Genomic DNA, 19,838 nt, shown 5'->3' on the forward strand with positions numbered 1-19,838 from the left:
GGTACCGGCACCGGCCCAACCCCCAGCGCGGCCGCCCCGACCGTAGCGACAGCGACGCTGACAACAACAACCGGGTCCGCGAAAGGGGCCGGGCTTACGGGGAGGCGGGCCCCGCCGCCACCGCCTCCCCCCGTCCGCTGAAGAGAGACTGCGAGGGCGGGCGGGGCGGCACAGCTCGGCACGGCACGGATCGGAGCGGCTGGGCTTTGGGCCGGTAGCAGCAGCAGGGGCAGGCAGCACCCACGCACGCCGGGCACCCGCCTTCCTCCATCATCCATCCATCCCTCCTCCCGCCCCCCACCCCCCTTCCCCCTCCGGGACTCTCCGCTGGGATCAGCCCGCCACCGCCGCTGTTGTTGTTGGCCGGCTCTGCCACATCGAGGATATTTTGGCTCCGGGAGAGGCAGCGGCGCCTGGGTTTTTTTGGACTCTGTGTGCGGTGCCGGTGCCGCCGCCGGGGGAGGACGCGGAGGAGCAGGCGAGCGCCGGGCTCGGGGGCCCAGGTGAGGCGGGGGCGGCGGCGGGGACGGGATGAAGAGCGAGGGGGCTCGCCCGTGTGCACCGACCCGCTCCACCGCCACGGCGCGGGGTGTGGGGGGCTCAGCGGGGTCCCCCGGGGGAGCTGGGCGCGGCCCCCAGCCCCCCGCGGGCGGAGGCGCGGCCGGGCCCCCTGAGCCGCCTCCCCCGGGGGCGATGGCGGGAGGCGCGGCGGCGGCGGGGGAGGAAGGGGCGGCGGCCGTGTGCCCGGTGCCCACCCGTGAGGGGACCCCGTGGGGCCGGCGGCGGTGGAGGGGGCGGCCGTGGGCCCGGGTGGGAAGGCTTAACGGGGAGCGCGCGCTCTGGGTCCGGTTGGCGCTTTGGAGGGACCTTAAAAAAAAAAAAAAAAAAAAAATGTCGGGCTGTGTGATCTCCCCGTCGAACTTTTACGCGGGCGAGCGTATCATCAGTGTGAAAAGTCAAAGCGCCTCCCTCCTCCGCGCTTGGGGACCCCAAGAGCTGCAGCGGGGGGGATCTGCGCTCCCAAGGCAGGCGGTTGCCTCTTAACCCGTCGTTAGGAATTTCTGAATTTTTATTATTTTTTTTCGTCAGGAGCCTGAATTTGCCATTTAAACCCAACAAAGCAGTGGAGAGAGAAGTTGTGGGCGCTAGCAGGGTTTAGTTCTCCGTGCGGACGGTTCCCGGCTGCGGGCAAGCACCTGGCTGTTGCTGAAAAGAAGTTGATCAGAATTCAGGAGTATTAGTTAATAAGTGCCTGATCCTGTTGACCCTGTTCTGGTTCACCCACTCAGCTATGCGGGGGTGTTGAAGAAGGTGTCCTGCCAGTTAAACCAATTATAGCTGGCGAGTGGCAGTCAGCAGCCTTAGTGGAGGAGCTGGAAGCCAGGCCCAGGCGCATCACGCGCCGTAGTGTCTTTTCTGAACTCAAACGGTGGCTTCGTGAGCCTGGCAGAAAGCCAGCTCCGACCCTTTGTGCCGTGAACAGCCCTACTGCCTGCCCTGTTCCGCCTGTTTTGCGATACCTCTGTAAAGGTTTCGGATCTCTGGGCTGGAAGCTTGCGCTGCTGATGGGGAGAAAGTTGATGTGTGATGAGCAAAGGCTGTAGAAATTCGTAACAGTGTGAGAGATTGGGTTAAAAAGAAGAAAACTGGAGTGTTGCAAAACACACTAAAGATCTTCGTGTGTTGTTAAGACCGAAGCTCCGTATGTAGTTTTTCATAGGCTGTGCAGTGCGCGGGGCAAGGCCACAGAACGAACAAGCAGCCTGGCGTAGAGAAACAGTGACTTGGGTTAATGAGCAACACTGTGTAATGAAGACTTTGTAGAAACCTTTTGTCTTAGGACCCTAAACATTTGTAAGGAAACAAAACAAAAAAGACTCAAGAAAAAGGAAGGAAGAGAATCCCAGTTCTCTTAGTTAATGGGGAAGTTCCTAACAGGATTTGTGTAGAGGCCAGGATTGCACCTGAAAGTATCAGAAATCTCCTTTGTAGTCCTAACTGGGGATCAGATCTAAAAGTACTGAAAATACGTGTAAAGTTTTCACAAATACTTTCTGACTGGCAAGGCTTATAGCAATTATCCCTAGATACCTGAAGCAGATTTCAAAGGCAAGACAAAGTATATGTGAGACATTGCATTCGTCTGGGCTTTTAAAAAAAAGTAGATGGCAAGGATAAACAGTTGTTTAAACTGTGGCAGATTCAATGAAAAGATTAGGATGCTTGCTGAGTGAGACTCATGCTGTGTAAAATTCTTTGCTGCTCAATGAGATGGGTAATTTAGATCAAATATTTGTATGTGCTGTTTGAGTTAAAAACCATCACTCAGTAGATTTCACTTCTGGGTAACATTAATGAAGTGTAAGTTGAATATTCCTTTCATAGTCAGTCTATTTATTTTATTTCAGTGATAAGCCTTGTACATCTGATAACAGTGAAGTTGAAATGGGCCTTTTGGATTAAGGACTCTTGATTTTTAAGTGATTGACTACATAAGAGGATGAAAGAGTTCCTTGTCTTTGGCTGTCGGATGTCTTTATTTTCCTCTTTGCTTATATGGGTGGCTTTTGAACATGTTGTCATTTTAACAGGCTGGACTTGTTTTTGTTAAACTCCTAATTTGCCGTCTTTTTCCGAGTTTAGAATTGTGTTTTGACTTCTCCTTGTGGCTAACGAGACAACTTGCCTGTAATAAGTGAGCACAGTTTTGTGGCGATATTAATAGTGTCCTGTGTAACTTTTTAAATACAAATACACATTTTCAGACAGTTTCTGTGGAGCATGAGAATTTAGTCCAATGCTATGAAAAATGAGAAGGAAAATTGTTGAGAGACAATTTGCCACAGCGTAGTCTGATAAGGTATCGTTCACCAACACCTGAATTACAGCATCACAATAAACCTGAACAATGGCCATAAAACTGGCTTTATTCCTTATGTTTGATCTATCCCATGGGTCAGTAAAAGGATATGAATCTTATCACTCTTTTCCTTAAGTCATATATAGAAGAACAGGTCATACAGGCCTCGCAAAACTGTTCCTGGTCATACAGGCAACATGATGTTGCTTTGACTTCAGTAGATGAATGTATTGATGGTGGTCCCATTATCAATTCTTTAAAAAAGGGTATTTTACTGTGTAAACCCTTCTCAATTTAAACTTAAACCCGCTAAAGCTTTATAAATATGCTAATCACATGTTTATGAAATACACAAGATAACATAGTTTGGAGATGCTTTGCATAGTAAAGGAAGCAGGTTGCTAATACTGGGTGTTGGGGCTTCGATGATTATTCTTAAAAGGGTGAAAGGGGTGAATGTTCGTACGTGAAGGTATATTACCGTCAGCACTGTGTCCCTTCTATTCTTTCCTTTGAAAGCCAAAGTGCAAAGTGAATCATGGCAAGTAAGCAGGAATATAGTAAGCAAAAATAATACCAAATTAAATGTTTAAGATAATGGGTGAATGTTGGAAAATGCCTTAAAGTGATAGATATTTGGTGGACAAAGGACTTCTGTAGGCTTTTCTTGAGGTACTGAAAGCCCTCAGAAGCTAATAATACTCATTTGCTCGTATAGTGAAACTCTAATGCCAGTGATACCTGTGAAAAGTCTTCCAGTTAAAAAGCTGCTCAAGCAAGATGGGAATTGCACCCTGTGTGGTCGGGATGCGAGCAATGAGAAGGAAAGCTTTTCTTGTATCTCACTCGGAGAGCTGTTCTGTAGTCTGTACTGAAGCACTGAGATACATCTGCTAACATGCTTGCTTCCTCTGTAGCAATATTTTTCATGTGACATCTCTTATTTTTCAGATGAGTGATTTTGAGATCAGGAACATGGATCAAGTAGCTCCTGTGTCCAACATGTACAGAGGAATGCTCAAGGTGAGTACTCTTGAGCTGTCACCCTTCTAAACCCAACTGGGGCGTCTTCCAGCTAATGCATTTATTGTGTTCTTAATGCTAGCCCAGGGACTGTATAACCGTGCCAAGGTGAACACAGATATTCAGGTTGTAATTGCTTGCTTGTAACCTGTAATCTTCTTCTAGAGTATTCCCATTGAGTGCAGTAGACTTGTGAAAAGCAGAACTGAAATAGGACGATGTAAATCTTGCACCCTCAACCCTCTCCCCCAGGGAGGCTCCCTCCCTCCATTCCCCAAATCATAAGAATTTGAAAATAAGAGGGAGGCAAGAACTGAGTTCAAATTTGTTGGAGCTGGTGGAACTTTTGCCTAAATAAAGGTTAAAAGATAGGCAGCAGGAGTGGTCCTTATATCTTTAACTTGATGAGACTGGCAGAGGACTGTTCTGGTATCACTGATTAGGTCTGGTTCATTTGGGAGCACTGTATGAAAAAAAGAAATAGGTTATTCACTTACTACATGCAAGTAGGTGAAATAGAAGTCCAGTACACTGTAAGTAACCAGAGGTTGTTATTAAATATATCTTATGTTTAGTTAGACTGTGCCGCTCATCTTGTTTTGAAAGGAACTTGCAAACTGAGGACAAAGGAGAAGCAGATTATAAAGACTCAGTCTTTAAGGGCTTCCTCCCTCCCCATTCATGCAAGTTGCTTTTTAATCTCAGTATCTCTCTCTTTTTTTTTTTTTTTTTTTTTTTTTTTTTTTTGCACAGCATTGATTAATGTAAACCAAATAAAGATTAGGAAGACACTTTCTGCTCTCATTAACTTTGAGGAATGTCTGTGTTTTAAGAATCAGTTAGTGAGACAGCGGTATGCCAACTTCTCTGTTTCTCTGATGTCCACTCTTGGCTTTCTCTCCTGCCCACAACAACAACCAAATCCACAAGAGATCCCCCAACTTAACAGCTGTCTGCTCTTTGACACAGTGGTAGTTCTAGGCGGTTATTCAGTGTTTGGTTGTCATATAATTAAGTCAAAATCAAGACCTGTATTCTACTATTTTGTAGCTGTTCTCATTTCTTCCTGTTCTGTTCAGCAGTAATTATTCTTGCGTATGTTGAAAAGCCAAGTAAAATGTTGCATAACTGATGGGGCAAGCAGAATTTATTCTCCATTGGATTTTTCCCCTTTTACTACTATTAAGTCAAGAACCTGCTTAAACATTAATTTTCTCCTTTTTGAAATATGAAACTAGCACAGTATAGATTTTACTCATTCACATGCCACAGCATTTTTTCCAGTGACTCAGGATAAGGGTCAGCTATTTGCACAAAACACAGGAGTTTCCAGATTGTGTTGAAAGAACTTGCCCTTTCTTTTTAGGTACTAGCGATGAGTCAGTGCTTTTATCTAGTAATGTATGAAGAATCTTTTACTAGTAGATTTAGCAATTGTTATTAACTTGTTTCATTTGGATGTGAATTCACATTGACTCTTTCCTCTGGTTGTGGGTACCTCAACCAACCCTACACAGTTTGTTTCTGCTGATCACTGCTCAGTGGAGATTTCTGAACCTCGAGTTAACCCCTAGAGGCATGGTATTTTTTATTTTACCAGCTTTTTCTTCTGCAGAATGTATGCTTTCATAACGTATGTACTAGGATGCATTGCGGTTTGTTAGAAAACACAACTAAAAATTATTATTCCTAGTTTTTTACTAGGGCTAATGTAATTTGAGGAGGGAGATGACGCACAGCACATAAGAGGCACCTGGTGCAAAAAGACTCCAAGCCTCTTGAAACTTTGTGGTGACATAAAAAGGAAAGTTAGGGAATGTGAGGAAACATAAATACTTATTTGCTATTCCAGAAACATAGTTCAGGTTGCTTTTGCATCATGCTTTTGCACATGAATACTGCCCTGAAACATCTTTGCCTTGGCCTCGGCTAAATCCTCAGCCTTGGTATCAGCTGGCAGACCAGTGGATGCCTCAGACAAATAAGTATTTACAAGTTGCCTTTGTCTCCAGCTCCCTGAACTGCAGTAGCTGCCATCAACATACTCCAGCTCTCCAGAACAATGTTCTGTCCTCAGGTGCTTCTAAAAATCTAGGTGGCAACTTTTATCGATCCATGCCTCCAGATACTGCAGATACTGTTTCCCTGTGACTAACAGACAAGTTGCATAAGTTGTTTTTGAAGTTATTTCCCCCTCTGTTAACATTCCCTCTGCTCCCCAAAGACTAATGTGACTGGGGGGATCTAGTAATAGTACTCTGTATTTCTAGCATGTGCCTTGACACAAATCAAAGGTGAAAGAAGTTACGTTTTCAAAATATAACAATATTTATTGGCTGTTGCCAATGTATCGGGAGAATCCACTTTCATCTGGAACACTTTTATTAGACCTGTTTATCCCTTTCTGCGTAATGAAACTAGCGGTGTTTCACTGAGCACTTGGAAGACTACAAAATGTAGTAGCTGGCAAATCCAGTAACTCAGAAATGGAAAGGTCGCAGCAAAGGAGTAACGTTTTTCTTCAAGACTGTATAGCTTCAAGTGATGTGGTTCGGATAACATTTTTCCTTTTAAAAAAAAAAAAACAAACAAAACTACACGGTTCTTGCACTGACAGTTGTTTTTCCATAATCTACTGGTCCTGCCTCTGCCATCAAGTACTTATCAAATGGATAGTCAATTTAAAGGGTTAAGGAAATAAGGATTTATTTAAAATATACCTGGAAATAAATAGATATCTCTCTGTAGATACATATTGTTAAAAGCCCCAATTACCGGAAAACTAATATCCTTACTTGGCTTTACTGTAACCTGCAGAACATGCCACCCACCTAGCACTGTGGTCTGAGTGTTAGTTGTTTTGTGTTCATGTACAAGACGCTATGCTAACATTGTGTTTGTATTTCAAAGGCACAAGTTAGCTGATTCAAGATAGTCGTTCTGCATAATCTCAAAATCTAGGAGACCTAACCCAGCCACTTCCTAGCAATGAAGTTGACTCTAGCAAAATGCTTACGTTGTTTTCTAATTTCTTCTGTTGCTTTACAGCGTCAGCCAGCATTTGACACTTTTGAGAGCTCAAACTCTCTCTTTGCTGGATATTTCTTCTCACTAAATGAAGATCAAACGCTTCAAGAAGTGCCAACAGGATTTGATTCTACTTCTTACGGTAACTCTTCACTTTGTTCCTTAGTCCAGTCAGAAAGAAATATGCTCTTACAAGTGCAACATGGATTTCCTTAAAAATAAATGTTTTAGTACACAGACTATTAGTCCATGCTTGATTTTATCCAGAGGTGCTCTGCTGATAGTTGTTGTTCTCTCTACTGAAAAGGAATGGGAACTGGGATTCAGAAGCCTAATAAACTGACAGTCCATGAAAGAAGACTAAGTAGTTATTAAAGCAGAGTTAAGAGAAATTAATTTTTTTATTAAAAAATATTATGTGCATTTAAACTTAAATTTTAATTCTGCAAGCTCTTTTCTTGACACTATGGTGTTAAATCCCAGAACATAAAATCTTTATTCCCTTACACTTTTCCCCCACGTTAGGGTTTGTTTTACTCTTTACCTTAAAAAAAACAGGGGTGAGGATGTCTACAGATTTTTTTTTTTTTGTATGTAGGACAGTACCTACTAAAAGTTCTCTACAAATCCTTGTCTGAAATCCCTGACAAAACAGAGTTTTGTCCAAAATGTAGATATTTTACCTGATGCTACCTTTATCTCCCCTTAGGGAAGGGAAAAAACCCCTCAGACCTCTGAAAACCACCAGCCCTTTGTTCCAATGTGATTCTAATCAGTCACTTGCTCTGGTCAGCAAAGCAAGTCCTAGCAGATATTGAGGATGGGTGTGGTAAAAAAAAAAAAAAAAAAAAAAACAAAACACGGGCTGGTAATGAGCTGCACACGCTAGGTGAATTGAAGCCTGTGGATAGTCTAGGAAAACGAGAAGAGCCGCACAGCTTCGTGAATGGACTTAAAGTCTGCCAAGTTCATCGCCTTTATATACCCTGCTACCGTTATATGCCTCTGACATAGCAGAGCTCCTTCAAATGCAACCTGTGTCTCAGTTCTCAGAGGCTCTCAAATGCAGTAGCAGGTTGGTTAAGTTGTCCTCAAATTACCCCTAGTTTAATGATATCAATCACAAACAAAATATCAGTAAAATGGTTCCTAATCTGAAAGATCTGGGCAGTGTGGTTGGCTTTTTTCAACTTAGATGTTCTTCTTTTGGAGTAAAATAAGACATCTTCTGGTGAAAACTGCCCAGTAAGAAAGGCTGAGTGGCAGCCGGATTTGTCCTTAAAATGGAATCTACTTGCAAATTTACTAATCAGTTAAGCAGATAAGTAATTTATACCGTCATAGGATGATGCTGACTTTGGATTTTGTTGCATTATTTAGGCATTGGGTACTAACTTGTTACTGGTCACGCTTGTTTGGTTCAGACAATAGAATAATCTGTCGCACCATGTACTTGGGTGATTGAGAGCTGCATGGGAAGGTCTGAAGTACAGCTCATTGGAAAGCAGTGTTAAATAGCACAAGCTGGTTCTTCACAACCCTATTATCAGTTACTTAGCTCTCAAACTAAATTAAGACTGTCTGAAATGACAAGGAAGTCTGAGGTCAAACCATAGGTGACAAAATAGAAATAAGCAGTCTCCTATTTCCTTTAAAAAAAAAAAAAGAGTAATAGTAAAATTTCCCTGCAAGAAAGGCGCGTTAGGTAACTACTAAGAGTAAATGAGGATCTGTATCACGGAAAGCTGCAAAGCTTTAATTTAGCATGATGCAGCTTTATCCAACCAGTAGCACAGAGATTTCAGTGTTGATATATCAAGTCAAAGACTTAACATATCAGAAAATGGGTCTACACTGTTTCTGTTTTTAGAATACATAATTTCTAGGATCCCTTTCTTATTTTTCAAATAGCACAGCAAAAACCTGTCACTCTTTTCACTGGCCTAAAAGTTCATGTATCTTCTTTTTCCCCTCCACCTCTTTTTTTTTTTTTTTTTTTTTTTTTCTGGTAGAGTCGAACAACTGTGAATTGCCTCTGTTAACCCCGTGCAGTAAGGCTGTGATGAGTCAGGCCTTGAAAGATACTTTCAGTGGTTTCACAAAGGAACAGTGTCGGCTGGGTATCCCAAATAGTAAGTATTTCTATTTATAAGCTCTTTTTTTTTAATGCTAAGGAGGACACTGAATAGTGGCTCTTTCAAAAGAGAATGAATGATGTCAGTAGGAAAGACAAGAATGGATCCTATGTGAATCTGGCACAGCTTGACTTGGAAAGACCAGACTTGCTGGTATTAAAAATGGGTGCATGGCGAGCTCATGCTTTGGCAGTGCAAGAGAGAATCAAGTAAGCTGAGGACATCTCTGATTACAAGTGAATGCAGAAGGAAAATAGAGGACTTGGTTTTTGTTTTTTCTTTCTTTAACTTCAATAATAAATTCATTCTTAATTCATTCAGAACTAAGTAATTCGGCTTAACACTTTTTTTCATTCACTGCCTTCTAATGAAGATTATTTGACAGAGGTCGGAAGTTATCTCTAAATGCTGGATACTTTCTGTCTTGCAGACCCCTGGCTGTGGACTGAACAGCAAGTTTGCCAGTGGCTTTCATGGGCTACCAATGAATTTAGCTTGGCAAATGTGAACTTCCATCAGTTTCTTATGAGTGGCCAAGACTTGTGCAACCTGGGCAAGGAGCGTTTCCTGGAATTGGCACCTGACTATGTCGGTGATATTCTGTGGGAGCACCTGGAACAGATGATAAAAGGTAGTTATAGAGCCAGAAAGAGATTTTGTTTTACGGCTTTTCTAACAGAAACAGAAAGGGGACACTCTCAACACTTATTTCACTATGAAGGGCTTTTATTACATATGAAAAGTCAAAATGAACTTTAAAATTTGGTTAATAAAAGCATTGTTAGAACTATTAATACGTCCTTTTTACGCAAAGCACAAATGCAGATATCTGCAGAAATAATTTTGTGTTCAGGCCGAATACCTATTGCAGTCAGGTTTTGTTTGGAATAATCATTGAAATAAATAAGATTAGGATAAGGCTACTGTAATACCCCATTAAAAAAAAAAATAACCAAGATTTAGACAAAATTTATTCACTTCTTATCTCAAGTTTTCAGTTTTGTTGCTTTAATGTAGTGTTTTGAGGTAATTCAGTGAATTAATGTTCGATTAGTATGATGGTTTTCGAGCTTGTTGGAAGTTGATTGGGGTTTTTTGGTGTAGTTTTTTTTTTCAAGAAAGAGAGTGCAATGCAGTATGTTAGTAAAATTTATATGAATGATGACTCCAGAATACTAAAGAGAATCAGAAGCATTTTATGGCATACAGGTCAGATCTTTAAAAATATAAAATGAGGTGTTTTTTTTTTTTTTCCTCCTCTCCCCAGACAGCCAAGAGAAAACGCAGGATCAGTATGTGGAGAACTCTCATCTCACCTCAGTTCCTCAGTGGGTCAATAATAATTCCTTAAGTAAGTATTTTAAGAAATTTGACGTTTTACATCTCTTATATTTATTCTAAGCATGTCACGGATCCCAGGTTAAAAAAAAAAAAAAAGCACTAGAAGAGTTATTGTGCTTGAGGAGAACACTTGACTTCAGTTGCTACAGCCTTCTTTCCTAGTATTGTTTAATTGTCATTTAGTTAATATAGGAAATATTTGAAGAGGAAAGGCTTTGAGAAAATCAAATTTCCCCTTGGTATGCCAAAGCTTACCATAATGACCACTCCAACCTCTAGCAAACCAAGTGAAAAACTAACATCGCTGGGGAGCAGCAGGAGTTAAGTTCAGGCCTTTTTGAAGATTGTGGAAGCGTAGCAGAGCTTGATGCAGTGCTAGCTGTGTCAAATTGTTTGATTGGTGTTGTATTTCATTCTACCACAGTCAATCTCCAGCTCAATCTTATTATATCACTTAATAATGAGGGCCTTACTCAAAACCACTTAAGCTTTTCCAGCTTCTTCTGTAGCCCTGTAGTTTCCTTGAAGAACAAACAATAAATATATTTGTGGTTGGCAAGTTATAGAGGGAGATCTGCAGCATCTGGTTCAGAGCCCATTATATGGGGATCTTGCTCACTGACTTCAGTAGCCTTTCCAGTAGGTCTGTAGCGTCTGTCCTCTTTCTTAGTTAGATTTTCATAGGAAAATGACTTCTTGGTGGCACAATTGTAGAGAAGTGGTGGAGGTGTATTAGTCTAAGGGACTACAGAGAAAAACATCTAATTCATTTTGTTTCTTTCTTCAGCTGTTAATGTAGATCAGAACTCCTATGGTATGCAAATACCTGGATACCCTAAAGCTCTTGGTTATCCCAAACCCAGTCTCCTGACTGACATCTGTCAGGCTTCCACAGGATCAAATCTCCTCAATCCGGAACAAGATTTTTCATTGTTCCCTAAAACCCAAGCAGATGCCGTTGGTGTGAACTACTGTGCAGTAAATCAAGATTTCCCAAGAAGCAATCTGAACCTGCTGATAGATAATTCTGGTGAGTCATTATCCGCATGATAACCATGGGTCCAAGGCCATCTTCTGTATGTGTTTTCCTCCTTTGCATCATTTATATATACAAGCTAGATTAAGGGTGAGGAAAAAAAAAAATCACTTTTTTTTTTCTTTCTTTCTTTTCTTTTCTTTTCTAAAGGTAAGCTTAGAGAACACGAGTCTAGTGACAGTGGTGCGGAGAGTTACGAAAGCTCAGATTCGATGCTACAGTCCTGGAACAGCCAGTCGTCATTAGTGGATTTACAGCGTGTGCCGTCCTATGAGAGTTTTGAAGATGACTGTAGCCAGTCCTTGTGTCTGAGCAAACCTACGATGTCTTTCAAAGACTATATTCAAGAACGAAGTGATCCTGTAGAGCAAGGGAAACCAGTTATACCAGCAGCAATTCTGGCTGGCTTTACTGGTAAGTAGTGAAGCAAAATGGTCACTCCTATTCTTGTGTAACATCAATATTCCCCATAAATGTGTAGCAATGGTGATAAAGTTGTATAGTTGTAGGGTATGCCTTACAACTTAGTCAGAGACCACTACTTATGAAGAGTTTCAGTTTTAAATATTACTAAAGAAAGTCTCATAGGACTGTCTGTCTAAAGCAAGAACAGGCAGGTACATCAGAATGTATAAAAAATCAAAAGTGCTTTTTGATCTGTTTGAGAAAGAGGGAAACTTGAACGAAGTCTCCCACACTTGGGAGTTTCTGCAGGTGTTGGCTTGCTTGTTAGGACCTTGTTCCTGTAGTCCTTGCTGAAATTGTTTTTTTCCGCTAGAACATTTGCCAAGCCAAGGACTGCAGGACAAGCCCTGGAGCTTGAAAGGCAGCTGATGGGAGGTGGGAGTGAGGGGTAAGGGATCCATATGGAAGGGAAAGGCATAACTTGTGTCAGATACCGTGTTTCCATGAAAAAGCTGACTTGTTTTAATTTTAACATGTTTATGAGGAGATTTGTGTCACAGAGAAAAACCTTAGGTTTCTTTCTGATTTAAAAAGAAAAAAAAAAGTAAACCAGAGTAATTACCAGATCTGTCCTGTGATGTGAGTTTGGTCACATACGCTGGTTGTGGTCAGAGCCTGCAGAAGGATTAATTGTCGTTTCTCCCCACCCCCTCTCTCTCAACAGGCAGTGGACCTATACAGCTATGGCAGTTCCTTCTGGAGTTACTGACTGACAAGTCCTGTCAGTCATTCATTAGCTGGACTGGAGATGGATGGGAATTTAAACTTGCTGACCCAGATGAGGTATGCGGCTAACTGTGATGAACAAAAATATTTAGGGTCTGGCCTGCCGTCTGTGGGCCTAGTCTTGAACATAAAGCATTTACAAGATCAGACACTTGCTGAAATCTCTTCATCTGCAAATGCTTTATTGTACAGCCAGCATTGCTGTGGGATGTTCCCCCCTCTCCTCCCACTCAAGGATATCAGCATAGCTTGAAACTTAAAGGCAGTATACAAAGTTAGTTCTTTTTACAGTGTAATACTACAATTAGCTTACTGAATGGAGTTGAATCAATAATGCCTCAGATTGCACAAAGGCCTGGAGAAAATGCACGCCACGTATCACCATTCTTTTAGTTATACAGCAAATAGGGAAGTGCTGCTTTTGGAATATTTTTGGGAACTTACATCTTTAGTCATTTAAAAATAAATAGAATGTGTTTTCATGTTCTGATACTGTTATCAGTAGGAAAGTTGTTCTATTAAGAGATGTGATATAAAGTCCACTGAAGCCTTTATTTAAAAAAAAAAATAGAGGGAGGGGAAATCATTAACTCCAAGGAACTTCATGTAGTTCAACTTCCATTTAAAGAGCTGTCCCATAGCATTCATTTGCTATTGAGTACTTAAATGGTGTCTTCTTGAGTGAGGAGACTATTATTTCCTGTAAACCGGATCTCCTTAAACATGTTTTGGCCCGTCCACTACAAACAGCAAATATGAGTGAAAACGATACCTATCAGCCACCTTCTCCTGAAGCTGCTGCCAATAATTGTTTCAGCTAAGGGAGCACTCACCAACTTTTCTCTTAGCTGAGTTTGGGACATGCAAAGCAAATAAAATGCTCTGACTGAGAAAGGGTTTTAATAACTGCATTTATCAGCCACTAGATAGAAGATCATGAATAAATCCTTTACATTTTGCTTTCTTTTTGGACTGACAGGTGGCACGGAGGTGGGGAAGGAGGAAAAACAAGCCAAAAATGAACTATGAGAAGCTCAGCCGAGGCCTACGCTACTATTACGACAAGAACATCATCCACAAGACTTCAGGGAAGCGCTACGTGTATCGCTTCGTGTGCGACCTGCAGAACCTGCTGGGGTACACGGCGGAGGAGCTGCATGCGATGCTGGGGGTGCAGCCCGACACCGAGGACTGAGCCCAGTGCCGTGATGCTGCAGGGGCAAAGATCACGTGTTGGGACTGGTGTCTGGGAACCGTCTGCAGTCAGTTCTTCTGGGTGTTCGGATGGCTGCGAGTGTTGGGAAATAAGGACCTTAACCGATTTTGTAACCAGGGAGAACTGGAAGGAAGTGGCCTTATTTCATCAGCGGCTTCGGGTGTTGCCATGTCAGGCACTTGAGCAGCATGGAGGTCAGGACAGACCCTAGCTCTGTCGTGAGGACATGGAAGTGCTCTCGGGTTAAGCATTTTGACTACCTGTACTGCCGTGCAAAGTGTTTTGGCTGCCTACACTGCCATGTAATAATGGGTTGGCTTTAAAACCAAAGGTTGGATGAGAAACCAGTGATGCAGCAGAACTATTGCTCCGATATTTTAAAATACCGTCATCCTTGCTTACATCTTTTATCATGCAATTTATTTAAAAAAAAATACAACAAAACCAACAAAAAAAACCCCTAATTTATTTTAAGTGAGCAGTAAGGAGAATCGTTATTAGTTTTGTTCTAAAGCACGTTGTATTATTATTATTATTACTACTCCAGAAATGTGCTGCATAGGTACAGAAACACTCTGTGTCAAAACAGATGTAGCAACCGTTAACAAAAAAAAAAAAACGCCCTTTAGAGAAGGGAAGGAAAATCGTACCATTTCAATATTCAGTTTGTATATATTCTGTGATTCTTTTTGAAACTGTAATGTTCCTATTTAACAGATACTGTATAGTGTAAATTTAACTAATTGTATGTGTGTTTTGAAATAGGACGAATGTAAACTTACCAATTTTTTTTTCATGTTTGTCTAGGATATACAACCTTCTGCAAATATTTAATTGGCCTGAGAGACAACATAAGTGCTCAGTATGCATGCGTATGGTATGCCTATAATATGAAATGGGGGAGGTGGGGAGGGAGGGCTGGCTCAGTGTTTTGCCAAGACTGAAGCTGGCAATTCTTTGTGCATTTTGGCCTTTTTACAAGAAACTAATGTTATATTCTGGGACATAAAGGGCCTGATTGTGGTTTCTTCTGTAACTGAAAATGAAAATATTAATATGGATAAAATTACCTTTTTTTTCTTTATAAATGGCATATGTTTTTCAATGTCTATGCATGTCCTTTTGAAAAAAAAATTTATATACAAGCCTTATTTTTTCAGTTGACTTGTCTCTTCTTCCTGCAGTTTATCCTGTATGATTAAAATATGAATTCTATTTTTGGAAATAACTGTGACTCCTTTTCAAAGATCAGGAGGGATTTATGTAGCAGCTATTTTTACTGCAAAAAAAAAAAAAAAGCAGAAAAAATTCACTGGAAAAATGTACTTTGTAAGAAAGCTTTATTTTTTATCTGAGCTTGATGTACATTTAAATGTGTTGTACAGTGTGAGAGGTTTAAAAATGAGTCTTTATTAAAACCTCTTGAACAAGAAAATAGCGTGTGTGCTTTTTAATTTGGAGAGTTTCAGAGGAGTTCCTTTTTTCTCTATTTGTTGGCTCAGCCCTTGGACCTCAACACCACCCTAAACCTCTGCGGGATTTAAAAAAAAAAAAAAAAAAGCCTTACGGGGTAGGGAGCTTGTTAGAAAACTTTGCAAGAGTGCATAGGCTCATGGTCTTGAACCAAGCTACATGTATGCAACTGCTCTGTGTTTAGATAAAATTCAAGTTAATGCTTTCGTGTTGTGCCTTTGAGAGAAAACTGGCAGTCCTGCACCCTGTTGTGAGTCAGTGTGTAAACTGGTGGGTAAAATATATGGAAGAACAGAGTCATGTTAAGACTACTTATGCTTAAACTGTTTGTGATCCTGTCCTGTACAAAGGAAGCCTCCTGCCCTAACTATCTTTAGCTTGTACTCTTCTCCATGCTTCCGCCTTACAGAAAAGCAGGAAATATGGAATCATTTACACACGTATTTTAAAAGAAGAAAATGTAGTTATTAAAAAAATAGTGCTTCCCCTAGGCTTCTTGATCATTCTGCCGAACTGGCCGTGTCTTGTTGCTTTCATTGTAGTCACCCTGTTTTGGAAGCATGTTACAACTGTGGAGAAAAAGGATAGGGGTTTTTTGAGAATGTGCCTTTCTAAATGGGTGGAGATGAAAGGGTAGGCACTGGCAGGGCCCTGGTCTCTGAAAAGTTGCAAACACTGTCCTTCAGCCTTGTTTTTTATTGTCTCTGTGAAGTAAAAGAAGCCTTTCACATCCTTCCTCCCTTCACGTCGGCCACTGCTGCAGGCCTAGATGCATCTCAGTGGGTGCTGGACCACAGACTGGTCTCACACTAACGATGAAGAGGATGTAAGGGCACAGAGAGCTGCCGTCTCCTGAGCTGAGCCAGAACTCAACAGAAAAAGGGGAAAAAACCTCAAACCAACAAGCTTTCCTGGACTTTGGGTAACACCCTTAAAAAGACAGTGCTACCTATTATCTGCCTTTGAGCTGTGATCCTAATGAGGGGAGATACCTTATTTTGCAGGGAATAACGTATGGTCTGTCACGATGAATGCGGGTTTTTTCCCTGAGTGTGTTTCTCAAGTCATGACTGCAAAGCCGTAATCGTCCTCAATCTGAACAAGTTTCATTTTCAGTCTGTTTTCCCTGAACACAAAACTGTTTCTTCATTTAGACTGAAAGCTTATTTGCATCTTGTGTGCAGGATCAGTGTCAGATCTGAGCCTAGAGACTAAAGGGAAGTTGTTCATTTTCTTCCCTGAACAAAGAAATTTCATCATAGCAGAAGCAACAAAGTATATCCCTTTACACTCAACCCATGCCAGTGCATCTTCCAGAAACAAAATCTGGTATCCTGTACCGGGTCGAGTCAATGCAGCGGTCCAAGCTGTAACCCAACGTGACCCAGAAGATAATTATTAAAGGATATTTTGTCACAGCGCACATAGAAAAAAAAAAACCACTTTATTTTCTCAGCCACCCAGCGTCAAAGAGGCTGTTGAAAGTAGTCTGGCTGAATCCTTCACCTTCTCCAGGACATGCCTCCCTGCCCTTCCAGCTGCCAGCTTTCCTCAGGAGACAGCAGTCAAAATAAAGTCTTAGAGTTGGCATCTACCCGTAGTTGGCATGACACCTCTAATAACAAAGTTTGACCTCAAAGCCTTCTTTGCTCTCTTTTTTTTTTTAATTAAAAAAAAATAATTTAAAAAAAAAAAAAAGGTAGAATCCCATCCTAAGTAAAACAACACCTCTGGGTTGTGAAATCTGTGAGGCACAAATGCTCAATATCTAGGAGGCTATTTCGGGAAACATCTGTCTACTGCACCCCGTTTTTACACTCGCTTTAGGTCTCAGCTGTTGGCCACTGTCAGGTAGAGGCTAGGAACATGGGAAATGGGGCAGATGACGGCTCCCTTTTCCCAGTACTGTATCACCAGTGGGAGGAGGATCAGGTAAACCTGGCCACTCTCCACTGGTCCATTCCCGCTGTGATCCCTCAGCACCCTCCTGCAGTGTTCAGCCTGTTGGAGGGGACACCCTGCCCATTTCTTTTACTACTGACTGAAGGACTTCTTACCTTGCCCAGCCTCTAAGGAGGCTCCCTGGTCACTCCCTACTGACTTGTCCTCAAGCACTGGAAACCAGCAGCTGACCCGGGGGCTGAGGTAAGGGTGCACCAAGGTTTCACTCAGCAGCAAAACAAAGCTGTCTTCTCAGTACCCTTCCTCACGGTATCTCATGCTTTTTTGGCAGTCACTGCACATTGAGCTGATGATTCCAGAGAGCTGTCAGTGATGACTCTGAGATCCATTTCCTGGTAACTACCATTTCCGAGTTTAGTATCACATACACCCTGTTCGGCTTATTTCTCCACCTTAATCTACACTGATGCTCATCTGCCATCTTTTTGTCCACTCGTACCCTGTTGTGAGGTCCTCCTGGAGTTCCTCACCAGCACTGTGGCATTTGACTACTCAAACTACTTAGTATCACCTGCATAGCTGGAGGTTTCACTGTTTGGTCAATTAGCCTGGGATTTCTGGCCTTGGTCAGAGCCAAAGTAGATGTTCTTACGCTAAGGATGAAGAGGGCTGCTGCAGGATTCAGCCCTTATTTTGTTTTCAGTTCCCAACTCTTCCACATATTTCTGGGTGGCCCCAGGTGAAACACTTCAAGACTGAGCCTCTCTGACAGGGCTGCTGCTATTCTAGTATAAAACTCATTCACTCACCCTTGTGCATGAGACTAGCAGCACCAAGGTGGTGTTCTGCCAAATCTCTTTTGGACTTTCCTTCTCCACAAGTAGGTTGTGGGCCAGCACTCTGTGATGCAGGACCACACCTGGCAATGAACACGATGAGCAGCAGCTTGAACAATATGAAAACACAGCATCTGGCCCTCAAGAGGGTTCAGTAAAGTGCTCTGAAACTACAGTACACTATAAATGTCAACCAGACACTGGAGCCTCTCATATTCTTGCTAAAAAAGCCTCCTGGAATTTAAAAGAAAGCAAAAACTAAAAAGCAGTTTACATGTTCACAGCTCTAGTGGAAAGCCTTTTTGATGCCCTCTCCAAGGACAGTCCAAATTTTGACAGAGCATTGGCATTGGCCAATTTCAGCCATGGCATTTGTCTTGCATCTCATGTTTCTCTTTTTCTCTGTGCAGAGCGGAGCACTGGTTGAACCATGTGTGTTCACACAGCCATGTGACTGCAACAGTACTTCATGTGCTAGACATGTGAATGTTCAAAATGCTAAAGAGGGAATAAAAGGCATCTCTGTAAGCAAGCAGAATGAAAAATTCAGCCCAGGGTGCATGATCTTTAAGAAAGATATCTGGTATATTTAATTTGCAATACATGCCATGTGATGTGTAGTCTGGAACCACACAATATGGGAACTTATTAAAAATAAATAAAATAGATTGACCAGTGACAGCATAATTTCCCCTGTGCAAATTGAGATTTTAAAGTGATAAGTCTCATTTATGAATAGAAGAATTTTAAGATAATTCTGTGGTTTGGGGAAGAAGCATCAGATCTTGCCATTTTTCTTCCTTCTGCCTCTACCTCTCTTGGCATTTATGACGTAAATGATGAGCTTAACAAAATATAATGAGTAACAAGTATAACAAGTATAATGAAATCTCTGCACATGCAAAAGAGTATGTTCTTTGGAAGATATTTTTCCCAGATGCTCTCTAGATTTCTAGCAAAATGGCACTTACTCTCATATAAAAGGTTTGCAGTAATTTTCTGCATCATGACCTAAAATGAGAGTGCAAATGCAGAAATCCTGACACAATTCCTCTGAAGCCTGCATATACAAAATCCATTTGTTCATTAGTTTCTTTCGCTGTGAGCAGAACCACAAAAGAAAACAGGTTTGTCTGTGCATTACTTATCCTTCAGGGCTTGGCCTGCAGAATGAAATCCAGAGCCCAGAGGGAGGTGGGCAAGCTGAGCTGAAAGCACATGGTTTGGAAACAGAGGAAGCCATCACACCGGGTGGTGAATCCCTCCCAGGCCACCACCGCTGTGTATCAGGGCTGGCTAACCCCACTCTCCTAGCCCCATCCCAGCTACACGCACATCAGGCTGAAGGCAATACATATAGGGGCAAAACCTGCAGTCCCTTCAGAAAGCTGGTGGTCAGATCCTTCCTTTCCCAAAAAAAAAAATGGGGCTAGGCTTGGCCTCCTGAAGCATGGCCAAGAGGGATGATGGCGGAGCAACACCACCTGCCACGCTTCATGTACAACTCACTTCCCTGTGTGGCGAGGTCTGAGGTGGGATCACTCTGCTGCAGGAAGGCTTCCAGTGCCTGTCTCACACCTTGGCCCTCTGAGTGAGGTGCAGAAAGGAGGGGAAGTGTCTTTCATTAAATGGTTGTGGGTTAAAACTCAGTCTTGGGTGCAGAAACAAGAATTCCGCCACTCCTTCATCTAGATGCCTGATTATTAGGCTAAAGAGACCTGTTACCACTTGCACTGACTCTCTTTGGCCTGACGAATCTTGAATCAATCTCCTTTTTTTTTAACTTACTTTCTTTTTT

General features: G+C 42.0%; 1 protein-coding gene across 1 annotated transcript; it reads left to right on the plus strand.

Annotated features, from left to right (window-relative positions):
• The first annotated feature begins 223 nt into the window (after positions 1 to 223).
• ETS2 (ETS proto-oncogene 2, transcription factor) lies at positions 224 to 15,264 on the plus strand. The gene is made up of 10 exons (XM_086765483.1): positions 224 to 503; positions 3,812 to 3,883; positions 6,932 to 7,052; positions 8,923 to 9,042; positions 9,476 to 9,676; positions 10,313 to 10,396; positions 11,174 to 11,416; positions 11,573 to 11,836; positions 12,552 to 12,670; positions 13,593 to 15,264. Exons 2-10 carry the CDS (start codon positions 3,812 to 3,814, stop codon positions 13,806 to 13,808), a joined length of 1,440 nt encoding a protein of 479 aa, XP_086621609.1. The 5' UTR covers positions 224 to 503; the 3' UTR covers positions 13,809 to 15,264.
• The last annotated feature ends 4,574 nt before the right edge of the window (positions 15,265 to 19,838 follow it).

This window comes from Chlamydotis macqueenii, chromosome 1, assembly GCF_036417535.1.
Source record: "Chlamydotis macqueenii isolate bChlMac1 chromosome 1, bChlMac1.mat, whole genome shotgun sequence".
Taxonomy (NCBI): Eukaryota; Metazoa; Chordata; class Aves; order Otidiformes; family Otididae; genus Chlamydotis; species Chlamydotis macqueenii.

What these genes read in the sequence shown, in the direction of transcription:
- ETS2 (XM_086765483.1), top strand. Translation starts at nt 3,812, where the DNA reads ATGAGTGATTTTGAGATCAGGAACATGGATCAAGTAGCTCCTGTGTCC. An exon ending in ATTTGATTCTACTTCTTACG is followed by an intron (nt 7,053 to 8,922) that starts GTAACTCTTCAC and finishes TTTTTCTGGTAG; the next exon opens with AGTCGAACAACTGTGAATTG. An exon ending in CCTGCTGATAGATAATTCTG is followed by an intron (nt 11,417 to 11,572) that starts GTGAGTCATTAT and finishes TCTTTTCTAAAG; the next exon opens with GTAAGCTTAGAGAACACGAG.